The sequence below is a fragment of the Drosophila montana genome, unplaced genomic scaffold, assembly GCF_035044405.1.
Source record: "Drosophila montana isolate Dmon_TW-CO22-7 unplaced genomic scaffold, ASM3504440v1 contig_1962_1, whole genome shotgun sequence".
NCBI lineage: Eukaryota > Metazoa > Arthropoda > Insecta > Diptera > Drosophilidae > Drosophila > Drosophila montana.
Window position 1 is genome coordinate 228,699 of NW_026996879.1, and position 25,789 is coordinate 254,487.

The 25,789-nt window shown below is 43.5% G+C and overlaps 1 protein-coding gene and 1 long non-coding RNA gene across 3 annotated transcripts in view; one reads left to right on the forward strand and one right to left on the reverse strand.

Moving 5' to 3' along the window:
• Nucleotides 1-25,789, forward strand: part of LOC135426041 (uncharacterized) — a 126,932-nt gene that overhangs the window by 38,404 nt on the left and 62,739 nt on the right. The window contains exon 1 of one of the 2 annotated variants that reach the window (XR_010435830.1): nt 16,750-17,435. The exons of the other annotated variant lie outside the window; for it this stretch is intronic. This is a non-coding gene — a long non-coding RNA (uncharacterized LOC135426041). Of the gene's footprint in view, nt 1-16,749; nt 17,436-25,789 lie in introns of those variants that run through there. 2 annotated transcript variants of the gene reach the window in all.
• Nucleotides 55-25,372, reverse strand: Apoltp (Apolipoprotein lipid transfer particle). The gene is made up of 21 exons (XM_064700845.1): nt 25,278-25,372; nt 14,971-15,140; nt 13,847-14,595; nt 13,320-13,479; nt 13,005-13,248; nt 12,099-12,931; nt 10,334-12,036; nt 9,914-10,257; nt 9,648-9,858; nt 9,235-9,593; nt 7,211-9,176; nt 6,982-7,140; nt 5,378-6,921; nt 4,694-5,312; nt 2,343-4,608; nt 2,110-2,279; nt 1,937-2,035; nt 1,312-1,871; nt 1,037-1,237; nt 287-977; nt 55-230 (listed from the first exon to the last, which is right to left on the reverse strand). Exons 2-21 carry the CDS (start codon nt 15,047-15,049, stop codon nt 177-179), a joined length of 13,011 nt encoding a protein of 4,336 aa, XP_064556915.1. The 5' UTR covers nt 15,050-15,140; nt 25,278-25,372; the 3' UTR covers nt 55-176.

A 25,789-nucleotide genomic window follows, 5' to 3' on the forward strand; every position in this document is an offset into this window, starting at 1 on the left:
CCATTACTCCAGCGGATTGCCGATCCCAGAAAGAACTTTAGACATTGTTCATCATCCAAGTTATATATTATTTATTTTTACAAAATGGTGTTGAGTTATTTGACAAAAAGTACCTTTTGCCCCAAAAATAGCGTTAAATTAATTAACTAATCGAATAAAAACTAAGTTAAATGCGTTTAGGCATCATCATCCAACTCGTCCACATCCCAATCCCAGTTGGGGAAATCGTCCTAGAAACACACAGCATTATAGTCAGGTTTTTTATGTCGTTGCAATGTTTACTTACATATTCGTCTAGGCTGCCTTTTTCCTCGGGTAAGGCACGTGGCGAACACGCCACATAGGCTACGCCCGAGTTATGGCCGGAGCACTCACAGGTTTGACTACCTATAGGCGTGGCACTCTGGGCAACACGCTTGGCAAAAATGGTGGCAAGCCGCATAATCGGATACTTGCGCTCCGGCGCCAGTTTGCGTGCACTGAACACCGATCCGTTTGTCTCCAGCGCCAGCGGTGTGCAAATGCCCAAATTGCTCTTGGGTATGTGCACCTGTTTCCGTGTTTCGGCATCGCCCTCGGGGAAGCGTTTCGAGTAGACCAGCTCTCTGTCCAAGCCGAAGAAGTGGCGCAATTTTCGCGTGCGCTCAAAATCGAATTCCGTGTCCGCTAAAATGTGTAAATTGACGCCCTCCTCCAGCATGAACTGCAATATGGAGGTGTAATCGAAGCGCATATCCTTAGCCGCGCAGCTGCTGCACGACAGCAGGATGAAGGTTTTAGATACGCCGGGCCGGAAGTTCAGACGGGATGCTGTCGAAATGGCCATTAGGATATCGCTGCTGCTGCCATTGCCGGTATTAATGTGCGCAAAGTAATTGGCCAGCTGATCGGGCTTCGATGTGAACACATTGCGCTCATAGATAATGCTCCGCGGCCTGTCGTAAGGGGCAACGCCGCCAAATGCCACAACTGCATAGCTGGAAACGGAACACAGTTAGAGGATAAGCTATTGAAGCATTCGGTTTGTTCAACTTACCGATTGTTGGTTAACTTGACAGCCTGCAGCTGCTCCTCAATGCTGGACACAACGCTCATAATGCTCTTGGACTCTTTGAGATTCTCATTGCAGGATTTGGCCTCCACAATGAAGACCACATCGCTGCTGCGTGGAATATCAGCGCCACTTAGCTCCATAAATGTTCCCTCCGGCACATACGAGCCATTTGCCAGCTGACAGCTGTAAATAACAAATGTTAGTTTCAGCTTAAATATTAGTTTCAGGGGATTGCCCAATCACTGTACTTTACTCACAATATACACTGGTCCGGCACACGCATGGGCACCTTAAGCGTGGTACAGGTCTCAATATAGGCCAGCGCAGCAGCACAGGCACCCTTTATAGCCGGATGACCGGGACGAATGGGCTGTGATTTCATGCCCAGATCCAGGCACATCTCATGGAAAGGTGCCGGATCCACGACAGCACTGCAGGCGGACAGAATGCCCGAGCGGAAGAAATTGTTGCATATTTGGGTGACTTCCTTGTTGGTAGGCTCGGGCTTGGCCAACTGCGTTTGCTGGCAGTGCTGCAGACTCCAGGAGTCCGTGAACTGCTGTGTTTGATTCGTAATCAAGCTGTTGGACATGGTGTACTCATCGTAGGGCTCGTTATTGAGCGTGCCCAGCAATCCGGCCGTCCTGGCAAAGTACCACCCGCTCACCTCGAACCAGCACAGATCGAATTGCACATTGCAGTGCAGACTGAACTGAGTGTCCGAGATGATGGACAGAATGTCTAGCTCGCGATAAATATTAACCGCGCCCAATTTGAGAGGCAATATTGGCTGCGGATTGCCATTGACGCTAATGTGCTGTGGATGTGTGTGAAAAAGTTGTTAGTTATCGAGTAGATAAAGTATCAACATGCATAGCTTACATCCGTGCCAAGATCTATCTCAATAAACTGTCCATTCGCTATGAAACTCAGCTTGCGCGTGGAAATGTCCCCTGTTTCCCGACCAGTCAGCGGTTGGGTCTGCAAAGATCAAATATGATCAAATATTAGTAATTAATGTAAATATATGCCAGGTATAGAATAAATTCTCCTACCGCTGGTTCCAGCAGCAGAGTAAAGTTGCGCTTGAAGAAATCATGAGCCAACAAATAGCTGCACCGCCCATTGTGTCCTCCATTCGCCAGTTGCTCAAAGTTTAGATTGAGACCCACAAAACGCTGGTCAAAGGTCATATAGTGGCGTGAGTCGATAAGCAAGGCGCGTGCTGTAAGGGCAAAGAGTTCAAAATTAAACTTTACTCTAAGTTAAACAATATCGCTTTACATACAGTAGTAGGGTGGCAGCCAGGTCTTGGGATCTAGATGTGCGCGCATGTTGTACAGCTTCATGATGATGGACGAGTTCGTTTCGCTCAGGAAGCTCTGAGCTTTGGAGAGCATTTTATACTCTGGAATCTCCTCGAATTTGGGTGTCTCATTGAACGCATGCCAGGACATGGGCAGCTTCTGTTCCAGATCAATAATGCCCACCTCCGGATCGAAAACGAACTTGGTCTTGGCCTCTCTGTACATGTCCGCCGTTTCCAGGGCATTCATCGTATAGGTGCGGAACTTGTTGCGCAACAGTCCGTATAGCTGATGAATGCGATACTCCAGCTGCAGCTCATCGGCTATCCACTCCAATTTGGCCACAATTTCGTTGTACTTTTGTACCACGATCTGCACCTGTTCGATCTTTTGCAGCTCCTTGATCTCTTGCCAGATTTCGGTGAGCACTTCGTTGAGCTCGGCACCAAATGGCACCAGCTTAAAGTACTTCTCCTTGATAAAGTTCCAGGCCAGCGTCGAGTACTTTTTAATATTCGTGATGGCGTCGTTCGCCTGGATATCCCTGTATAAGCGCTCCGCATCGGCAGTAAAGCTGGACACCTTATTGAAGTAGGGCGACTCGGCCAGTTCATTGGTCCGTTTGTATATGAAGTCGAACACCTCCTTGCTCAGATCCCAAGCGCTTGTCTCTATAAAGCTGATGATCTTAAACATGTGCGGCTCGAAGCGCTTGAGCACAGTCTTCCAGTAGGTCTCCGCCAGATGCCAGAATTTGTGCCACAGGTTCTCAATGTATTTAATGAACTTGATGTGCAGCTCCTTGACAAACTTGTCGTACTTCTCTATGCCCTTCTCCATGAGCGTTGAAATGTAGCTTAAGCTCTCGCCATGGAAGAAGCGACTGATTGCGTCTAGGACATTGTTGTAGGTCGTTTTTATAGTATCTATCAGCCACACAATGCTGTTACGCAGCGCCTTGCCTGAGTCACCCATGGCCTGCCACAGCTCTGAGAATATCTTTGGCAACGACTCGATGTGATCCCTGATGGCCAGCTCATCCAGTATGGTCAGTGTAAAGTTGACCACGTTTTTAATGTAGAAATCATTCGCCTCGTATGACTGATTAACAAAGAGGCGCAAATCGTTCAGATCCTCTTCCAATACGCTTAGCTGGCTTATGTCGTCAATGAACTTTTTATTGTATTCCTTGGCCGTGCTCCAGATGACGCCCACCGAGTCCACAGATTCCGAGTATACAGATTTAATCCAGAAATCAATGCCATCGGAGAAGGAATTATATATGGAATTACCCACGCCATTGATCTTATCGCGCAGCTCGTTCTTGATGCTCGGACGCCAGTGGAAGCGTCCCGTGATGAGACGAGAATGGTTCATCTTCAAATAGGAGCTCACATCAATAATGCGGATTTCCTCGTAGTTGCGCCAGATGTCCAGATAACCACTGCGTGTGTCGGGTATATAGCCCACCATTTGCAGATTCTGGCTGGCATCCTCCGTCAGATTGAAATCCATGCGTGCTTTACGGTCCGCAACATTCACATAGACATATCCCGTGTGATTGGTGTCGGGTGTATCCCAAATAGTCGCATTCAAGCCATATACAGGATACTGCGAGATGGGCAGCAGCCACAGGCGCACCGTTTTATATGGCGAACGACGTTCGTATTCCACTTCACGTTTATTGAGATCCAGTAGAGCCAGGAACTTGCCATACATGGGGGAATAGTCGCGCTTGTAGTGCGCTGTGGACTCCGTCTTGTAGTACGAGGGACGCGCGGCCAGTGTGCCATTCAGCTCAACATCCAGCTCAGAGGCCGGGTGATAGCCATACAGCTTGAACGTGTAGTTTGTGTGACCCAATTCATGGTATAGGTCCCGCAGCTGCGCGCCCAACGTAATCAACTGTGCGGGACTGTCCGAATAGTTGATGGTCAGATGCGCTCGAAGCAGATCCTGCAAGCCACGATAGTATATGGCCCTGCAGTCGATGTCCTTTTCGAGGTATGGATGAGCCACGGTCCAGCCAAATGTTTGATGATCACGATCTCCCTTACGCAAAGGCTCCGCTTTCCAATGGAAGCTGCTGCGAATATTTCTGGACTCTTCATAACGCCCAGTTCCGGCCCATTTCAAGGCCAAGTCCGCGTTGAAATTCTTGTCGGTAAGGTAATACCAGCCAGACGTGGACAGATTGCGTTTGGGATAGAAGAGTTCCAGTGCAAAGCGCTGCGATTCATTGCCGTTCTGAAAAGATTTCAATCGAGTGCTTATTAGCCGTAATCCAAACAAATCTAGATAATTTTTTGGGTATTATTCCCAAACCGCTTACCGTGCTAAAGTTGCCAAGCTCCAGATTATAGCCTATCCAGGCTGTCTCCGACAACTCGATTTTGGTGTGCTGCTTAACAACTTGTGGATTGACATCCTCGTACCTTGTGGTCAGGACGACGGCGCGATTAGGATGTATGGCCACTACCTTGAACTCCTGAGCTGAGAGAGTAGTCAGCACGTGCAGCTCTCCGGTTAGATTAAAGTTTTTCGTATTGCGCAGCTCGAAGACTTCGATGTGTTTGATATCCCGCGCTCCAGCCGGATTCCGCATATCCCTTGTATTCACATAGTGTATGCCTAGGGGCTTCATATCATTCTCCAGGGTAATGTCCGTTGTGTCCTTGTAGATGGGATGCTTTTGTACCTCCACGCGTTTGTACTTGCCATCTAGTATTTGTTGCGTGTTGTAGACAACCTTCAGATTGCCCGAATCTAAGTTGGGACGTTCCTGCAGACCGTAGGACACATCCCCACGATGCCTTGTGGTCAATGGTACTTCAATTTCGATGTTGCCATTGAGATTGTGGTTCGTGTTATCGCTGTCATAGTTGCTTCTCAGCTTGAAGAAGGCGCTGTCCTTGGGCCAATTGCAGCGAATGTAACGATAGCTGTGACCACTGTAAAAAAGGTTCAAGATTGGTCGGATCAGTTGGTTAGTTATCTAAAATTGGCTTTCACTTACCTCTTTGTGGTGAACTCGAAATCTGTTTTGAACCAACTGACATTCAGGAAGGGTGTGCTGGTGTTCACCGCACCATGCATGTTGCTCAGGGAATTGAAGGACACATCCAGATCGGATATGCGACGACTTGCCGGATAATCCAGTGCACAGACAAAGTTATGGTATTCCGCATCGGGCTTGTCATAGTGTCCGCTGAGTCCAAACGTATGCTCGCCCTTGAACTTGGGTGTTGTCAGCTTCGCTTCGAACTCTCTGCGATTGCGTTGCTTCTGCAGCAGGGTAAAGTCACCCTCCACTATCGAAACATCCTCCTTCACGCCCCACTCCACATGAGCCAAGCCCTTTAGAGCATTAGTGTCATTGTGATAGTTGAGATGCGCTGAGAGCTTGCGCTGCGCTTCCAGTGCCTCGTAGCCGCCCAAGATGTAGATATCGGGAGCATTCATCTGTTTGCTAATAACATTGCCGCGATATTCGCAGCTCAGCTTATGGGTATCGCCAAGGGGCAGCGGCAGTTGGGTGAGCACATCGAAATCAAACTCATCCGTGGACTTGTAGTGCAAGCTGCCGTTCACATCAAGATTCCATTTGGAATCGACGCTCAGACGGCCGCCTGTTTGCAGCTGCTGGAATGTCTTGCCTGGATTTAGGTATCTGGCGCTGGCGTGCACAATGCGTGGCTGGGCTTCGGGTCGTTCCATGTAGCTCTCCAGTACAAGCTGCAGATTCTCGGCCAGTATCCAAGACCACAAGCAGCTGCCGCGTCCAATATGCTTTCCAATCTGATACTCGCCAACGATCTTGCCCCCGTCGGCGCGTACACCCACCTCGGAGTGGAGATGCACCGAGTCGATGCCCAGCTGCTTCCAGGGTGTCTGCAGGTTCACATCGCCCACCAGGCGTCCCTGCTCCTTTGTCACCAGATTTCCATAAAAATTAATGCGCGCTATTTCCGGTTCGGTGCTCTCCACCAATACAGAGAAGTCCATTGGTCCATTGCCGTCGCTGACGCTGTATCCGCCAGATACCTGGCACATTTTGCCATCCTCAATGGCGCTGAAAGAGAAGCGTATTTTCCTCGGGCCCGCCTCTTGTATGTTCAGCTCAATGACGCCATCACGACCACCTGACTTGGGCTGGACACGTAGCGTGACATCTATGGGTAGGGTATCAATCATACGGACGACCCCCTTAACATCATAGGTGGCCATGTTGCGATACAAGTTGCCTATGACATCATATCGTTTCGGATCGTTTTGATTGCGAACAATGGTGCCATGCATCGAGATGTTTCTGTAGTTCTTCAGCGGTGTCCACACTTCAATATTGAACACATCCTTCTTCTTGTTAGCACGGGTACCATACGAAATGCTCTGACCATCGCGACTTAGGAAGTTCAGATCGACATTCAGCTGCGGACTGGGTCCTTTGGTCGCCAACACTGAAGTGGAAGCCAGCTTCAGTGGCAGCATTGTGGTGTGCACTTTGCCATTGACGTTGATATAATAGGCTGGATCAGTGTGCCAATCCGTCTCAATGTGCAGCTAAAAAGGATTGGGACAAGTTATTGGGCTGTTATGCTAAATGTCGTTCGGGATATTCACCTTATTGACGTTGCCATTGTCAGTGACCTGAAAGCGTATGTCAATAATATTATCGACAGCAGAAAAGTCCTTCTTAAAGTAAGCATTGCAAGCATAATGAGGAATGACGTTCGTTTCCAGCAAGATGCCCACAGAGGTTTCCAGGAAATTGTCCTCATTCTAAAATGATTTTTGAAATTATTGAGGCAGTAATTAAAAGAACAGAAAGAAATGGAATTTTGTGACTCACCTCTACAGCGGCAGCTAGGGAGAGATGTGTGTGAGCTGTCGTTGAGGTAATGTTGCCCTTGTAGGCGTTGTCATCGAGCTCTACTTTGCCATGGATGTGGATTTCTGGCAGCTGGTCGTACGGCGTAATGAGTTTTAGTTGGACATTGTGAGCCTTGGGCCTGACATTGTCCACCACTTTGGTGTAGTTAAGCTCGAAGCCCATTTCCTGGGCCTGGGCTTGGACATCGCTGATCATGAACTGCACGCGCTGATAGAATGAATTGAAGTACAAGTCAATGTGATACTGAAATATGGACTTGAAGTCCTTGGCTGCGGCGAAGGGTGTGGACACGGTGAGCACATTGAGCACATTGATATAGTCGGGATAGTACAGACGATCCCTGAAATCAAGTCGACCCTGGGGTAACTGCACACTGCCCAAAATGAAATACAAGTCCACATTCTCTTGCATGTCTACTTCACCAATAATGGTGGGCCAGGCGAGTGTGTCCACCTGGAAGTTGACAAAGTAGGAGATGTACTCCTCCTCGTCTTCCTCTTCGCCCTCTTCTATTGTAATTTTGGGCGGCTGGAAATCATCGTCGAAGTGCAAGTCCAGCAGCATCTTTTGGTTGCTCAGTTGATTCACCAGCTTCGGCTTGGGATTTCCATTGATCTTGACCCCAAGCTTGTAGTGCGAGAGCTTGCCGTGTAGCTTAAAGATGAAGGTATCTCGCTTGAGTAGCTGCACAATAAATCCGTTCTCCTCGAAGCCCACCAATGGGGTGAACACCAGATAGGAGTATTCGAAGTCAGTCATATTGTGCATATGCCAGACTCCGGTAAAGCCCAAGGTCGCATTGTTCCAGACGCCACGCATGTCTACGCGCTCTGGATTTACTTTGGCTAAGAGGGCAGCTTGCTGGAAGCTCTCAATGGGCGTGGCCACACTCAGTTTAACATCAAAGTCCAGTAGATTCTTTATGTCCGCTAACGCCTCGATGCCCAGTGCTGCAGTTGGCGCTCGCACCTCCGCCACGGCATGACGCTTCTTCTCATTCAATCCGAGGCGTCCGTGTATGGTGCGGAACTTCTCCAGAGGTGTTGTAATGTTTATGATAAGCATATTATCCGTAAATTTTCTCACATAACCATCCATTGTGAGGGTAAACTCGCGAACTTCAAACTCCAGAGACGCCGCACCTTGCACCTGGCGCTGATCGTTCAGCATAAACATGGCCGCCAGCCCGCCCTTGCGATAGCCCTCGAAGGGGCTGACAAGTGAGACTGTGCCGGAGATATTCTGATAGCGCTGATTTCGTACGAAGTCCCAATCGGACTTGATGCTGTAGGTGTTGAAGGTATCGTTCTGTCCCTTGTAACTTAGATAGAGATCTGTGTCGACTCTCTTAGGGTCCTGCCAGTGCACAACCCTTACATTAATGGTGGGTATGTCTTTGATGGTGCTGTTGATGCCAAAGCGCACATCAAAGCTAACAAGCTGATCGCGTAGGTCGTAATCGCTCTTATAGCCCAGCTGCAGTTTCTGATCTTCCGCCCAGGAAAGCGTTGAGTTAATCAATATCAAGTTATGCATATTGTAAACACCAGCTCTCAGCGTGTTCGTACGCCAGCCCTCGAAGGGCGTGTTGATCTCTGCGTGCAGCCAGTTGTGCAGCGTCTTGCCCGGCATAATGCCCGCATTATAGCTGAACTCAATAACCTCTGTTATGCTCCAAGAGGCATGTGCCTTGCCATAATACTTGGGACCACCCGTGTAGGCATTGAAGCCGCAGTTAATTGTGCGTTCCGGATAGGTTACCATTACGTTGCCGTCGTAGTGTTTATTGCCCGGATTGTTATACTCGACGAGCAGGCCTAGGCGTTCTGAGGGATCGCGATTGGCATCCCACTTCAGCTCTAGAGAAAGTTCCTTGCGTTTGTCAATGTTCAGCAGGCCCAATTTGATGTGCACATCACGAATTCTAGATTTAAATATAAATTGCTTATTAGCTGGCTTTTGGCGTTGTGGCTTCAACTTACTTGTCCATGTGAATCTCCAGCTGCAACAGCTTTGGCTGCTCCGATAACAGTTTTGAATTGATCCAATAATCCTTTTCCTTGACCTTCAAGCGCACCTCGGCATTGGAATTGCGATTGTGCGCGTTGGATGCATATTGTACGGTCAGTCCGTACGGATCCTTGCCGTATTTGGCCTGCAGATCGTAGAAGATCAGCAGCTGATTGCGTCTGTAAACAATATTTAGCGAGGTGGTCTCAAACGACGGACTCTCCACGATCATTTTTAAATGATGCAGTGCCTGCACACGCGAGCTGCGATCCTTATAGTTGCCCTTAAGGGCTATCGAGTGACCCGTAAACCACGAACCATTGATGAACACCTAAATCCATAAAAGAATTGTAGTTAAATGTTGCTTCGACTACGAATAACCAACCATATAATCCTTGGTAGCCTTCTCGTTGACTTTCAGACTAGCTGTGCAGGAATTGAACTCTGGCACAGACACATTCATGTAGGCATCAATAACAAAGAGGCTGCGACGCGGCAAGTGTACAGAAAACAGGCCAGTTATCTCCTTTTCAGGCGCATACTTGAGACCCACGATAACATTGTGCTCGGTGCCGTTTTTACTGCGCTCCTCATGCCTGTGAAGTGAAGAGCTATGTAAAGCAGATCGCTAGAGATTACGAATTTACCCACTTAACCAATATGCGATAGTCGATTTTCGATCTGGGCAGCTTTAGCTCCAAGCTGGCACGCGTGCGCGAACCCTCCAAAATGGCATCCTCGGAGCTAGAGCGCGCAAAGATAACCCTCACCATGCTGGTGTAATTGGGATTGATATAGTTTGGTGCATTGTTGTAGGTCAGAACGCCCTCGGTATGTCCTTGCAGGCTGAGCCATGTGGCATTCGAGGCAAAGTTCAGTTTGGGATAGGCCGAGGTGCGTAGCTTCACATTACCGCGATACTCAGTCTTCGATTTATCGCCATTGTTGACCAGACGACCCGCAAAGTTAATAGTTTCGATTTTGCTTGCCTGGAACTATAAATCGAATAGGATGGTATTCGGAGAAATATTCTTTCACCAGCTTCGTCACTTTTAACTTGAATGCGCTTACCCTGTAATTCACAGTCATGTTTGTTGAGGTGGTGACTTCGCTTTGCACTATGTTGCCGCTGACCAGCGCCTGCAGCTTCTTTGTCTCAAAGGAGAGATCCACGTCGTGCTGCTTGATGCCGTTCTTTTCATTGATCTTGATGGAGCCGACTACGCCGGTAATCTTGACACCATTGATGATCAAAAGCATGCGTGGTTTATAAATCCAGGCTGTAAAGTCCTGATAGCGTCTTAGCTCCATGGCCAGATCCAGTGATCGATTACCGTTGTTGTCCAGATACACATCGAGGCGCCTGTATTCGGGATTGCCATCATAGCTGCATCCGGCGGATGCACGACTCTTGCCATTGACGAAGGCCACCGATGCATTGAAGGCATTCGATAGGCTTGTCAAATTGGCCACCAGGATGCGTGGTATTTTCGAGCCAGGAGTGGTGAACACTAGCGTAAAGTTGTTTTCCTGTTCCTGCTGATCCCAATTGTACTCGAATACATATTTCTTGGCTGTCAAATCGGATTTCTTGAGTATCAGACTAAAGTTGAGCGGTCCGGATAGCAACAAACTGGGATAAGCGGCTGTCGCATTGCTCAGATCGGGCACACTATAATGCGAACACATTTGCAGACCAATGGCACTGTCCAGCACGGGCCAGGTGCACGTGGAATTGGAACTGCGCTTCTCAATGCCAGGCTGGGGCAAATCTTGATCGTGTTTAACCACCAGCAGCTCAGAGCGTGCGCTGAAGATTTCGTTTTTATCCTGCGGCAGATTAAAGGAGAAGGAAATAAGATTGCGGCCACGCATCTTCAAGTTGGCCTCCACCTCTGAGTTGGAGTACAAATTGCTCTTGACTTTAATGCCCGACTGGCCCCAGTACATGTCTGTTTGCATCGTGGTAATTACATCCACGGACACAGATGGCTTAAAGCGCCCTTGCACATCGAAATGCCAATCAACGTCCAATTTATCTAGATTGCCAGAGATGCTCAGGTCGACAGAAGAAGCACCAAACGCGTGTATAGCCAGTGGCATGCCCACAGCCAAGGGAACGCTATACGAGGCGTCCAAAAATACACGTGACTTAGTGTAGCTGAAGGGCTTGCCGGATAGCAACTTCTGCGCCTGGTATAGGGGATTGAACTGTTTGATTAGCAGCGCCACCTCCGCCATGGACTCGATATTGTAGTAGCGCAGATCGTTGCCAAAGACGCGCAGCCCAAACTGCGCACGGGGATTGTTGTAGTCGTATTTCAGCTTGTAGCCCAGTTGATCAACATTGCGATCGATGCCCTGTTTGCGTGTCGTCGCAGAGGCGTCTGCGTTGCGCTTGGATCGCGTGGAGTCCTGCAGCTCCTCTTCGTACTCGTATTCATGTTCTTCCTCCAACTCCGCGTTGTCAACTGCTTTACGCTTCAGACGCAAGCTCTCCAAGCTGAGCAGATTCTCCAAGGTATCATCCTCCTCGGCGCTCTCGTTGCCCAGCCAGCGATTGAAAAAGGAGAGCTTCTTACGCAACAGCTCACCATTAAAAGGTCCCTTGGGCCCAAAAGCATTGGCCACCAGCTCCTCAAAGCCTTCGGCGCGTGCGCTGAACTCAAAGAAGTTAACAGATTGGCCAAATAGATCAGCGGTAAAATTAACGCTGGCTATGCGAGGTAGGTAGGAATCGGTGCCAAAAATGAGATTTGCATCGGTTGTTGTGCCTATAAAAGGGAAGCATTTAAATGTGATTATATTTAATTAGAGAACGTCATTATTCACATACCAAAATTATACTCATCAAAGAACAAGCTGTGCTCATAATTTCTCGAGAACTTGCGTATATCCATCTTGAACTTATCGGCGAGTTCATCGTTCAGCAGTAGGCCCTGCGCCTCAATGCGAACCGGCGAATTGGACTTGGCCAAATTGGTTAGATGAGACCAAACAAATGATCCAACCTGGTTGATCTGCTCATGCTCCAGAATGGACTTGATTGCACCAATATATATATAATCCGGACAGCGCATGGTTTGCAAGTAGCTGTAGATGCGCAGCTCCGAATTGAACGTATAGTTGCCATAGATGTCCAAGAAGTAGCTGCGATACTTCAAGCAATTGACGCGCCTGAAGGCGAGAATGCTCTGCAAGCGTATGTCCACTGGGACCACATTATCCTTTATAATCAGCTGCAATTGCTCCGCAAAGCGGTCGGATATAACGCCTATATTGCCCAGGCCTTTGAGCAGTATAATCAAACGTTCGCGCTGCCTGCGATCACTGCGATATCTTTTAAACTGACTGAGGAATTCCGTCTCCAGTAGATTGACAATTTGTGCAACCCTGAGATCCTCCCCGCAGTTTTCGTGATGCTTGCAGTAGCTGTGCACAACAGCCGTGGCGCCCAGTGTGTACTCGGGGTCCAGTTTGTTTCTCGCATAGTCTAGAATGGTGTAGAAGGTTTCCAGTGTCTCCTGGTCGGGTCGTGTAATAAATGACAGCGATGTCATCCAGCTGTGCGCCATTTCCTTGGATAGTTTCTCGTTCACAATTTGATCGCGCATCACTTGATAGGACGCAGTGCTTCCAATATAGGGCAGCGATTCGAGCACGTGATTCCTGCAATTGATAAGCAAAGTAGCACCTTATCGCGTGACCTTCGCTGGGTTCAATGTGTTTAGAGGCTACTCACTTTCCCTGTGGGCAAATGCTCGCCGAACGCTGCAATAGCACAGTCAGCGTCTTGTAGTCGAGACTCTTCGAGGTTTGAAGAAAATTTGTGAACACATCGATAAACTCGCGTTGTATATTGGGGAAGCCGACGGCGCACATTTGGACCAGCAACTCGCGGGCTGCCTTGATCTCATCATGGCTGGGCTTTACAGGCGGCGTGTGATCAAAGATGAGCGCAGAACGCCTCTCAACTAGTTCGATATCTACGTTTTGCAGAGGGAAAAGATGATGTAGGATCAGCGATGCCTAGAATATAATTGTATATACTACTTACTTTTCTCCAAAAATTCACTTATGCTGTAGGTATCTTCGCCCTCCAGCCGCAGAGTGCTTCGCGTGGTGGTCAATGCTCCAGAGCTGCCATTCGAAAAGGGCACCAGCAGATGGCTCTCCGTGCAACTGATCTCTCGGTAAACGTTGTTGTCAATGGTCAACTGAAAAAATTTTAAAGGTTATTGAATAGCTTAATAATTTTGGAAGCGCTCTTCAGATATTATTTTAACATTATTGAGAAGGCAAAGTCTAAATTAAAATTTTTAATTAAAGAGCTAAACTTTGAAAATAGATTGTGTTATAATCGAACAGTGAAAATCTGTTAAAGAATGATGTATATAATTTTATGATAAAAACTTGGCCAGGACTTGGCCAGGTGAAACAAGCTATGTATATAATTCACGTTATTCATTTTATGTAAATAATATGTGAATGCAATCTGGGTCTGAAAAGGCTTAATTCTTGTTTATTTTTTATTTATTTTGTTTGTTCTATTTTCGTAAATTTGTATTCTGTCGAGGAACTTACATTGCAATAACTCTGCGAATTCAAGATGGGCCAAATGGTTTTGTCGTCCCGGAAAGTGTACGGCGTCGTTTGCAGCACCGATTGTGTGGCATAACGTCGTCGGCACGAGGATATATCCTTGGTCTTGCGTATGGTCACATAGACGCTGTCGGTGGATTCCAACGCATATTGCACCTGACAGTCGCCGGATACATCCGTCTCAGTGGTATTTAGGTCCACATCGAATCGCAGCATGGTGTTTTGAAAGCTGGACAGGATGCCCTTTTTAAAGTTCAGCACCCAAGGCGTCTCTAGCTGAGTGGGACAGACTTCGCTTATGAGACCATCGTGAAAGGCAAAGCGCAGCAGATTTTTAGTTAGGTCAAAGGCCAAATCGTTGCTCTTGGGATGCATATTCTCGAAGTCTGGTAATGCTTCTTCATCATCTCGCGTAGTATCCATGTTATCATAGTAGTCATATACATCTTTGGCCGGTTTTTCCTCAGAGCCAGCGCTCTCATTGTTGATCTCCTGTATCGTATCGTAAAGCTTAACGGTATTGATACGCAGGTAGCCTTCACAGGCCTTGGGAAAGAAAATGTCCAAATTGGCCTTTAAAAACAGATCGGAACTGTTATCACCGGAACTGGCGAATTCCGTACGCAATGCGACCGTATAATCATATTTGTAAAGATTTTCACCATAGCCGAATTTCGAGTTTGTCTTCTCACACTGCGGACGACCGCAGATTCGCGGATCCTTGAGTGGATCTGTGAATGGCAGAGCAAAATATCTTCAATTAAAGTTTGTTTGTATTTTCTGAATTTCAAAATGATTGAATGTTTTAAATAATTAAACGCGATAGCTATTTGGCAATTCGTTTAGTTTAGAATTGTGAGCCTTATAATAATAATTTGAACTAAGTTTTCTGCATTCATTAACCCAGCTCTTAGTTTAAATCTTTGTTAGTTACATTTTTTTATTTTTAATATAACAGCATTTTACTTTATTTTGAATATGCAAAAATTTCTTCAGTTAATAACCCGGTTTGAACCACTTTGCCGGCTCGCTTAATATAAAAATATAATTTTATATACAATTATTTTGCTTATATTTATATAATATTATATTTATGTTCAACTTACTTTCCCTCGCCGCCTGACTCTGAGCTATGATCAGCACTAAAAGCAGGCTAATAGCTGTCAGAGGCTTTGGTGCGCCCATGCTGGGGGGCGTGGCTTGTTAGTGTCCCAACGTTATATCTGGAAATTGTTTGGCTCGAACATGGAACAGCTGCTGGTGAATATTTATGTAGCTGCAAAGGGTATAAGGAAAATTGCAATATTGATACTCAATTTTAATTATTTCAATTTAAATGTGATTTACAATGCAAATTGCATTTATGCATATCAAAGTTGCGGTTTGTGCTTTGGCTCACATAGGATTCCCCACAAAAACACACACAAATTGAATTTCCATGAAAACTTCATTAGGCTAAAATTAAGTTTCTATACTCGACTTTAATTATTAGATTTTACAACCGATTGGACAATGGGCGTGACCAGGAGCATTTCCCTGGCGACATGCTGACGCAGCCAGAAACACATTTATAAATCGTTCAATTGTTGGTGGTTAGGGGGTTGGGGTGGAAAGCCTAGCAAGACGAGCCGTTACTTTTTGTAATATTTGCAAAATGATTTTGCACTCAAATAAGTTTTACACTTGTTGGCTTTGATTGCGGTTTGCTGGCCAAGTCGCAATCGTTGGCTCCTTTGAAGCTCAACATACATATATGTACGTGTGGGCGTGGCGGAAACATTCGCCCATTATTATAACGCCTTTTGCGTATTTCACTTTGTCCCGAAGCAAAGCCAAAGCAAATCAATTGAATTTCCACTTGATTCAACTTAAAACACAGAAAACCAAATAAAAAAAAAGTTATAAAACCCGCCAAAAATAAAAAAATCAGTCGAAGACCCAACCAAACGCAGCAGCCCTTCATCATTAATTCCAGCAATAAAGTGGGAACAAATCGTGGCACAGGAGGATGGTGGCGGGTTGCGGGACTTACGACATTACGATTGATGCCAACTGTTGTTTGCATTTGCATTTGGTTTAGAGCAGGGAAAAAATTGTGAAGGTTGTAGTTTTTTTTACACCCTCTCCTTTGTTTTGCTCTTTGCACTTTGCGATGCATATAAATCGCAGCTACAGTTGTGGTTGGGTCGGATTCCTGTTTTCGTACTGCTTCCAGTCCGAGACCTGGTTCTAGTCCTGGTTACCGGCTACTGTTGAATATTTGCTGACAATGATTGCATGGCTGCAAGAAACAGCAAAAGCACTTAACACTTTTTTTGGCGAGCGCGCCGGGTGCATGTGACCTGCATATGCATACGTACATCCGCATACAAGTATTCACATGTATGCGTGCATAGATCTATATGTATGTGCATGTGTGTGTGCGTATCAATTCTTCATCGTTTGGACTGGTTTAGGTAGTCTGTCAAAATGTTTGTATGCGGCTGTCACAGATTGCATTTCATCGGGCTAGTGCTTACATGGAGGGTGAATAATGATTACAAATCGTCCTCACGACGGATTTGTCGCTAAATTGCGTTTCCATGCCAGTTTTATTACTGAAATTCAGATTTATACGAAAGGAGACGAAAGTGCGCGTTTACTGTAGTATAGGGCTGCCAGCTGTCTCCAATTTATGTATGCAATGATAATAGACAATAAATACTGGTTTATTTGGAAAGGCTTCATTAATTGTATTTAGTATATGCAAAATCAAAATCATATGGGTTTAATCTTTGTCAATCGATACGGGAGTTTAATTACTAATATTTAGTTGTGACGTACATTATGCTCGCTCCCCAATAGCACTGAGCAGCGTGCGTTGTTTGTAAGTGTTGGAAATGTCGCTTATTAGCCAAGTCTGTAATCCGCTGGGCAACACTTGCACAACGTGTTCGATAAATTGTGAAATAAGTGCTAATTGTGAAAATAAATGGAAATTCGAAATTGCTAGAGGAAAGCTTACAAGTTGTTAAAAAAGTAAAACTCGCTCAGAACGAAAACAATAACAACATACTACTACCGCACCTTGAACACAAATAATTGCTAATTAAAATCCCATAGCCATAGTGTGTGTGCCTGCTACTGCTGTGTATGTACATATGTACAAACATACGAACATAAATATATATAAATTTCATGGAATGCGAGCTGCAGTAAACAAACTAAAAACCGTATTACTATAACTCTATTGTCGATGTCTATTTCATTATCTGCGTGCACGTCGGCGACCCCCGCTCAGGTTATCCGCCGCCCGCCTCTTGTCCAGAGCAAATCTGATAAGCGGCTTTTCCGTCGCGCGCGCAATCACAACCAGTGCAAAACATACGTACATATGTATACTGTATGATGGAAATAGTCTGTAATATAGAAACGCTGAGACCCTAATTTAATTTGCTTAGGGTTTCTGTGGTTTGCCATGCAATAAAATAAGCAGGAAGGTGCTCCTTGCTGGACGCCTAAGATGTACTTTAAGCGTGGTATGCTGCGCACTAAATTCTCATGGATAATTCAATTACTGCAGATAACGAAGGTAAGTAAAGCAAATGCAGTGCAAGTTGTGTGATATATTTCAATCCGTTATGAAAATTAAATCGCTGATTTCGATGGCAATGTTCATACATAAAAACTATGATAAAATTATTATAAATTTTATTTTTATAATATAACTTTACTTTCGACCGATTATTCATTTAGCAGAAATGTATATGATATACACTTTCTAAAGTTTAAAAATATTAAAGTTAGGAAAGATTTTTCCCAAAATGAAGCATAATCGAGTACTAAAAAAGTTTAGGTATTCCTTTTAACCCTTATATTTTGGTTTGATACCTAACAATTAATAGACTCCTCAAAAGTTTTTGATCTATCGACTGATAATTGTTTGTCGCAGATTACTCTGTAAATCAACATCAAAGTAAGAGAAAATAGGAAAACAAATCAAAAATTTTGTACAAGTATGGAAGTAGTGTATTCACTCTTCAATATTTTTCGGTATTGTACTATTTTTCAAATAGAACTGTGATTTCCTCCATATCTATACTGTTTTTCCTTTATATCTGACTTATTGAACTTATAGTTTTAGCAAAAACAAAGACAATGGCTTATTGGCAATTGGCCATACTTTGTGAATGAATAAGTAGTACCCACACTGAAGCACCACTCAAACATGCCAATAAAATACTCAAAAAAAAAAACAAAAAAAAAATAAAGAAAAAATTTAAAGCAAATGTGCACATAAATCGCTTGTCATCTAAACCGAACGAACTTTGAGCATCCTAATGCAACCAGTACAAACGAAATTTCGGTTGTTTGGTCAAAGCCAGAAGCCCAAGCGCCATTTGTTTTCATATTTTCCTTACCAACCCACTTTAGTGGAATACACCCATGCACACACCCACACACACACGCACACATTTGAAGCGAAGCATTTTCCCGACATGGCAAACATTTTTGTAGAAAATGCAATTTTCAAGTGAAGGTGAAGTTGAGTTAAGAGCTGTTTGGGAGGCAGAGGAAGCAACCAAGTTCACACAGGTAGAAACTTTAGCAGATTGTTAGCGAGTGTAAAAACAACAAAAAATATCATATTTTTTAGCAACGAACTGCATGTACGCTGCCAAATCTTTTGTTAAATTTAGGCTTTTTTTTTTAATTAACAAAAATTCCTTAAAAAAAAGTTATATAATAAGTACGTACGCTGCCAAATCTAAGTATTATTAATTAGACTTTTACAATTATCAAAAATTCCTATTAAAAAAGCTTTATAATAAGTACGTGATAGCCGGAATTATATGCCTCTGTTTTTTGTTCCTTAACATCCTATTATCATCATCCTATCAGTTATCCGCCTGTGGTTTGTTTGTTTTCCGAGAATTCCGAGAAACGTGTACAGTCATGAATGCGTTGAAATTAGTTTTTTTTGAAGACAAACATTAAGTTTAAAGCCGGTCTTAGGAAAAGTTAAGTCGCATACAACGCATTCCCCATTTTCATCTTGAATTTAATAAAACGGCGCCTAATTGATCTGTGGTCATACACATGTAATAATATATTGAAAAGCTTCACTGAACAATGGGTAAGATAAAAATGCAGCATTTATTAAGAACACAGCTTTCCTCTGCTGGCAGCGGTTATTGAAAAAATTTGTTGAATATTTCACTGAATGTAGCCCCGATAGTGTATGAGAAATGTACAAATTGTATACAAGCATAAATTCTCAAGCAAATGCAATTACGTTTGCTGCAACAACTTGCAGCGCGGCGCGGCATTGGGGCAGATACAATGGGGAAGTGTTAAGGGTCTTATGCAGGGAGGTGTCATGCGTGAGGCACACACAAACATGCATACATACATACATACATACGCAAATCTAATAGCGAAGTGAGCGAAGAAAGTTGCATATGAAAACAGCATCAGCATCAGCTTTGAAGAGTTGCTGCTACCAATCATATTGAAGTTCTTGTATTGCCATGGGAACTGGGAACAGTGCCTGTTACTACCATGTTCATGTCTATCTTAACGCTTATTGAAAGCTCGAGTGCAGCACAACAATTACAACAAACACAACCACAATTGCTAGCATGAATTTGTTCCACAGAGCTGCAAAGCTGTTTGTGGCACAAACGCTGACCCCGTTGCCCCGCCCTTCAATGCGCTTTGCTGGCTGCAAGAAGGGAGAAAAAAAAAAAATGTTGCTACCCAATATGCGTTTGCAGCGGCTTCTATTACTTTTTCAGCAAAATTTTGCCATGCTACCTGCCGCAGTGTGGGCGCTTCACTCGTTGCATAGGCGCCTTGTTATTGTTGGCGCTGCTCGATTGTTTTTGTTGGTTCAGCAGGAAGGCAGGCCATCCCGGCTAACCGGCTGACTGGTCCTAATGGCTTCCAAATGGGCGCCACGTTTCGTCATTGCCTTCACGTAGCCCGCCCAGTGCCTGCTTGCATGTATGCAATGCATTTTTTTCCATGTTCAATAAGGACAAAGGGCTCGAGGGTGTAAATTGCGATTGTAGGATGTGGGTATGGGTGTGGGTGTGGGTGTCAGTGTGTGAGTTGTACCGGCTGCAGGTGCCCTGTTCCATTGCCGGCTTCCCATTCGGGCCGGGCGAGAAATGGCAAAATTGAAAATTATGTGTATCACTTGAAAAATGGCTAATAAACGAGATTAAAATTGCCAGCGGCGTGATTTTCAGATTCTGCTGCTGCAGCAGTTGCCAGAGATTCGCATTCAATGCGAAATTGCAAGAGAATGCGTATAAATTATAGCCCAATCGGCAATATGCGTTCAATTGCAGTAAGGAAATCAATACCAAACAGTGGGTAGTTACGCAAATTGCTTTTCTTAAAATCCAGCAAGCTCGATTCCAGTGAACAATATACATGAAAGCGAATTTTCTTTTGCTGAATCTTGAATACCCTTGCAGTCATATTTTTCAAACAATACTCTTTTTTTTTAAATTTCGCCTGCTTTATGATATCCAAGTCCGATGAACAAAATGAGAGCGAGTGAGAGTAAGGGGGAGAAAAAGAGAAAGAGAAATAAAGAGAGAGTGTGAGAGAGAGAGAGAGGGAGAGCGAGTGAAAGGACATTAATGATCAATATGTTTTATTTAAGGTTGTATTATACCCTCGGCAAGGGATTGCTGCTTAGTACCAGCTGACATTTGTAAAATCAGGTTGAAAGTTAAAACTTGCCACACTTTCTGCTTATAAACCTTCCCTGAGCTGAGAGTTTAAGTAGCAGTACGTGCATATATCAATTAGAGGCCGTATAAAACTCTGAAAACTTGGCTTACGTAAAACACAACTTTAAAACTGAGGTTGGCAGAAACACAACTTACAAGTTCTGGCCATAATTTTTTTTAATTACAACGCCATGGGAACTAAGTTTAACCAAAACGAGGACCACATGACAAAACAGGAAAAAACAAGCAAAAAAAAAAAAACTAAGTAGCCTAACGACTGTGGCCAGTAACGCAGCAAGGCGAAAAGGCAGGCGGTATATGCCAGCGATTTAAGCCACATAAAAGCGGCAAACAGCCAGGCCAAAAGAGCCAGACAAACTGGCAAAGCCCGAGCAGAGAGTTAGCCAAATTGCTGGCAAGGCAGGCGATAAATGCTTGGGAACACCTTGGCCCAGGCGCTAGACGCCAGACTCGTTGCCAGCTGCATGCCTCCAATGGGAACAGTATCCGGATATTTTTACTTTTCAAATAAATTTGCATAATTTTTTTTCACTCCTTGTGATCGCTGTGCAAATGTGCAAATGTGCAAAGCGGGAGCTGGCATCGAAATCTAAGTGAGCATTTCCAAATTATGCAAATGTTTGCAGGGGACTGATTCTGTGCCCGTGTACAACAGTGCGTATGCGTATTGATTTGAAGCACTAAACGGCAAAGGGAATGGCAAGCAAGTCCCTTGCCACAGTCAGAGCCAGAGCCCCAGCCACAGCCCAGTGCAATGAACTATGCGAAACTTTTGTACGCAGACATGCGGAATCATCCTCTCATTTGATAATTATACTGCTCAGTGTGTGTGTGCGTGCGTGTGTGTGTGTACTAGAGCATATAGTACAAGTACTTAGAAACTGGTGTAATTGAAGAGGGGCTGGAGGTTAGTTGCGTGTTGGGGCTTATAATGTAAGCTGGCCAATGTGTTGGCCCTAAGCTCAGCTCAGCTCATGTCTGCAAGCAACACTACAAAATTCATATTTATATGTGAATTTACTTCATTTGTACACATTGAATATTTATTTACCTGAATAAATTTGAATTCAGTGAAGCCAATTAGGATGTTGTCTCTAATAACCTATAAACTAATAGCTTCATTATTGTCGGACATGTGTGCATTTTGTTTAACTTGAATAGAGCTTTTCTCTACTGGCTTAACTGTTGAGACAATATATATATATATATATATATATATATATATATATAATCTTACTCTACTTAATATAAAAACAAATGATTTCGAGAATTTTGTATTTAAAAATATTTTTTTTCCCAACAACATAAGTTTTTGATTTTAATGCTGAAAACTGTTAGTTTTGATTTTTATGAGTCGAATCCTTTTATATTTCTATTTTATGTGCATTTTTTAACGATAAAATTTCTAGTGGGAATTTAAATGCTGTTAATAACTTAATAACAATGCTTAATAATTGAAATTGTAAAATTAAACAAAATGCATACAAATGAGTTTTGTCAAACTTTCTAAAATTTGTTTCCTGACCCCATTCCACATAAGTTTGTGTGTGTTATTTATACAAATTTTAAATTGTTGGCCAACTTGCTATTTTGTGGTTATTTTGCACGTTTGAACTTGGTCGGAATGCTAAAAATATATCGTGAAATATTTAATTTGTTGCTCTTCATTTGTAATCCTTGTAACCAGATATAAATACAAGCTTCTCGTCTATTAACATTGCCTAGCAGGCAATTCAGCTCAAATAGTGGCAATAAAGGGCTTAATAATTTTGTTAAAATTTTGTTAAACTGGCAGAGGATCTCTCCCTCAAGTATGCTCATATATTCTGCTCAGGACGACGAGTTAAGCTGATCTAACCTGTCTGTCCCTCTGTCTGTAAAAATACTTCAATCTTGGAAAGTATAAGAGAAAGAGAGTTGACATTTTAAACTTATATATTCTTATACATATGCAATTCCGTATATCAAAATCAAGTTCTTTAATTTTCGTTCGATACCTTTCCTTTTTAAAAATTTTTTAAGTAACGGAACAACAGATTAAAAGTATTATATTTTTTAGATATCCTCGGAAATTAAAATATTTGTAATTGCAGCTTGAGGCTGAATTCAGTGTATTTCGTAGTTTCAATAGAAACTATGATAGAAATGATGACAACCACACTTTTATCGAGCACTCTGCGTATTCATATTAAACATTTCTGTGAGCATTCTCGTTGTCTCTTTAACTTCCGCTTAGTTTAAGCCGTTGTCTTAAATCAAACATGACACAAATCGTTTCACATTAAGCCCACAGCTCAGCTAGTTCCTTCGGCAAATTCACAGCTAAATCCATCACTCCATCTTGCTGTAAGACCGGGGTGAACATATTTTTGTTTTCAGCCAAGGTATTGCCTGCTTAGTTAAATGTGTCGCCACGTGTCTACACGCTCCGCCTCTGCCGTCATAGCTTAGCGGCCTTCGGGTTAAAGTAGATTGATGCGCTAAGCAGACAACGTTGCAGCAGTCGCAAATTATGTCAAATGTTGCCCACAAATATTAAGAAAAAATACTCCACCGTGGTAGCAATTGGCCTACGGGTGTGATTCTCCCGGCCAACAAGTGGGCAATTTTTCCATGAAATTAAATAATTGCCTGTGGCCTTAGCTTTTATATGATGAAAGAGCACAGAGCAAAGGCAAAAGGGTAAAACTATGTACTGTTTTTTCCTGGGGCGCTGCTTTTACCTGTTTCCACAACTGCATCTTTGAATGTCACTTTACATTTGTCGCTTTCGCATGTAGGGAAAATATACACACACACACACGCAAAAACACACAATAAGCGCTGCCTGCAATGCAATATTCGGCCCAGCAATCATACGCCGCGTGGAACCGGAAAAAAACACACCTGAATTGGGGAAAAAAAAGGGACTGCATGCTCCTTTGTTGGAACTGCTGTCTTTTTCTTTGGTTCCATTGTCTTTTCGCCACTTGTGCGCCCAATTTTGGGGAGTTAAGCAAAGTGAACGAGTTGCAGTTAGTTGGCTTGCTGAACAAGTGCTCCACACACGTATACGTACGTATAGCATAGCATGTCTTCTGCAGTTGACAGCAGCTTAAGAGGGTGTGAACTATTCGGGCAATAACTATCTTATGCGACAGCAACAGTCATAACTTATTCGGAACACATAAATAAGTGAAGAGTTTGGTATAAGAAATCAGTTTAATTATGGTAAAAAATTAATTTGAAATATATATAACTTGATTAAAGAAGAAATTCTAAATGGGGTAATAAATTGGTGTTCTTATGTTGCTAATCAGCTGTTTTGGTGTGAATATTTATCAATTTAAATTTAGAAAAAGCCTTATCATTCTGATTTGTGTTTTTTTGTGACATGAATCAGTATTTAATGAGTCTTAGACTTTCTATTAGAATCAGCGAAAGATCATTTTAGGGAAACTATTTTTACAAAAGTAAAAGTTTTAAACTCCTCTTACATTTTTGAAGAGACTTATCATATCATATTAATAATAAGGTTTTTAATTATCTCAAGCATCGCTAAGAATTTAAAAAATGCAGCAAAAGATTATTGGGTAATGTTGTAATTGTAAATGTTTCTCAGCGAGTTTTCATAAAAAGTGCATTAGACTCTCAAAATAAATTATCGAAAAAAAATTATTTGCAAAAACATCACAAGATATGCATAAATGCATGTAAATTGCAATTATTTTTATCAAATTCAAATTCAGAGAAATTCTTTAAATATAGTTTTACAGTTTCTAAAAACTGATTTGATGTGTCTTTCACTTAGCTTCTTTGATCCCATCGAAATATGATGTCAATTAAAAACACTTATCAGCCTAGACATTAACACGTTTTGCCAATTATTATAATACAATGCAGATAGAACACTTTTTGCAATGAGTTATTTCGTTTTCAATTTGTTAAAACACTTTTTTGCTTAGTTTCGCATATTTCTTATTTGTTTGTCTGAGGCACATGTGAGCAATAAATTTTGCATTTTGTTCGATTGTTGCAACGAGAAATTGTAGTATATTGGTGAGAACACAATCGCTCTGGTCTATCTCTATCTCTCTCCCAGTTTCTTATCACACAAAAACACAGAGGGAAGACACACAGCGATAATTTCATATTTATAAAACTTTTATAGAAGTATTTTCAGTTTTCATTGTTGAACTTTTGAACTGTCTTATCGGCTTATGACTGATGCCAGCGCTAACACGTTGATTTTTTTTCGAAAAAAATCGTTCACATGTGGCAACTTTTCCAATTTTTTAAGGTTATTTTCTATTCATTTCCAATTAATTCGTGAGTGGGCTGCAATATTATGTTTTTGTTGAAGTTTTGCATAGTTTTGGGCGTTTGTCAAAGTTATATCTGTGTATTTAATGGCACATTTTGTAGCTACTTGGTCCTCGTTAGGCAGTTTTTCCATTCAGTTTTACACGATTTTTCACATTTGAATGTATTTGAGCGCGGTAAAAAAAAGGAGAAACTCAATAATGAGCCCTGAAAGCACTTCCGGTGTGTTGGACACGCGATTGTTGTGTGCATCTGGCGCCATTTTGAACGGTTGTCGGCTAACGGCTTAACCGTTAACAATGCGACGGCGCAACAGGATGAAATACAAGAGCCCGTACAGGCAACAACTGCAAAATTATCCTTACTTCCGGCTAACGCGTCGAACCCTTTGCGACTCTCGACTTTCGACTCTTTCACTCTGAACTGCGTCCGCTGTGCACGAAGCGGCAAATACGAATGAGCTGCTGTTTGCCCGCTGCTGATGCTGGGAGCCAGAATCCGTGTCCGTGTCGACTCGTGCTGAACCCGACGACCACACATAAACACACACACGCACACACACACATCCGAACAGACAAAGCTGATTTGAAGTCTCGGTCTCGGCTCGGCTCCTACAGAGATAGCGCTGCAGTCGTTGTCGCTGCCCATTTTCCAGTATCTGTTCGGTTTCGGCTTACATTGAGTATGTCGTGAATGAACTGAATGTGAATGAAAATTGCGGCGCGTATATCAAGCTGAGGCCGAGGCCGAAACGCATGCCATGTGCCATTCTAATGGCTGTCAGTTTGCATTATCATCAGCACTATCGCTGACATTCCCCATATCTACTTACATATTACATATATCTGCCATATATCTGTGCCTATGCCATCTAGCT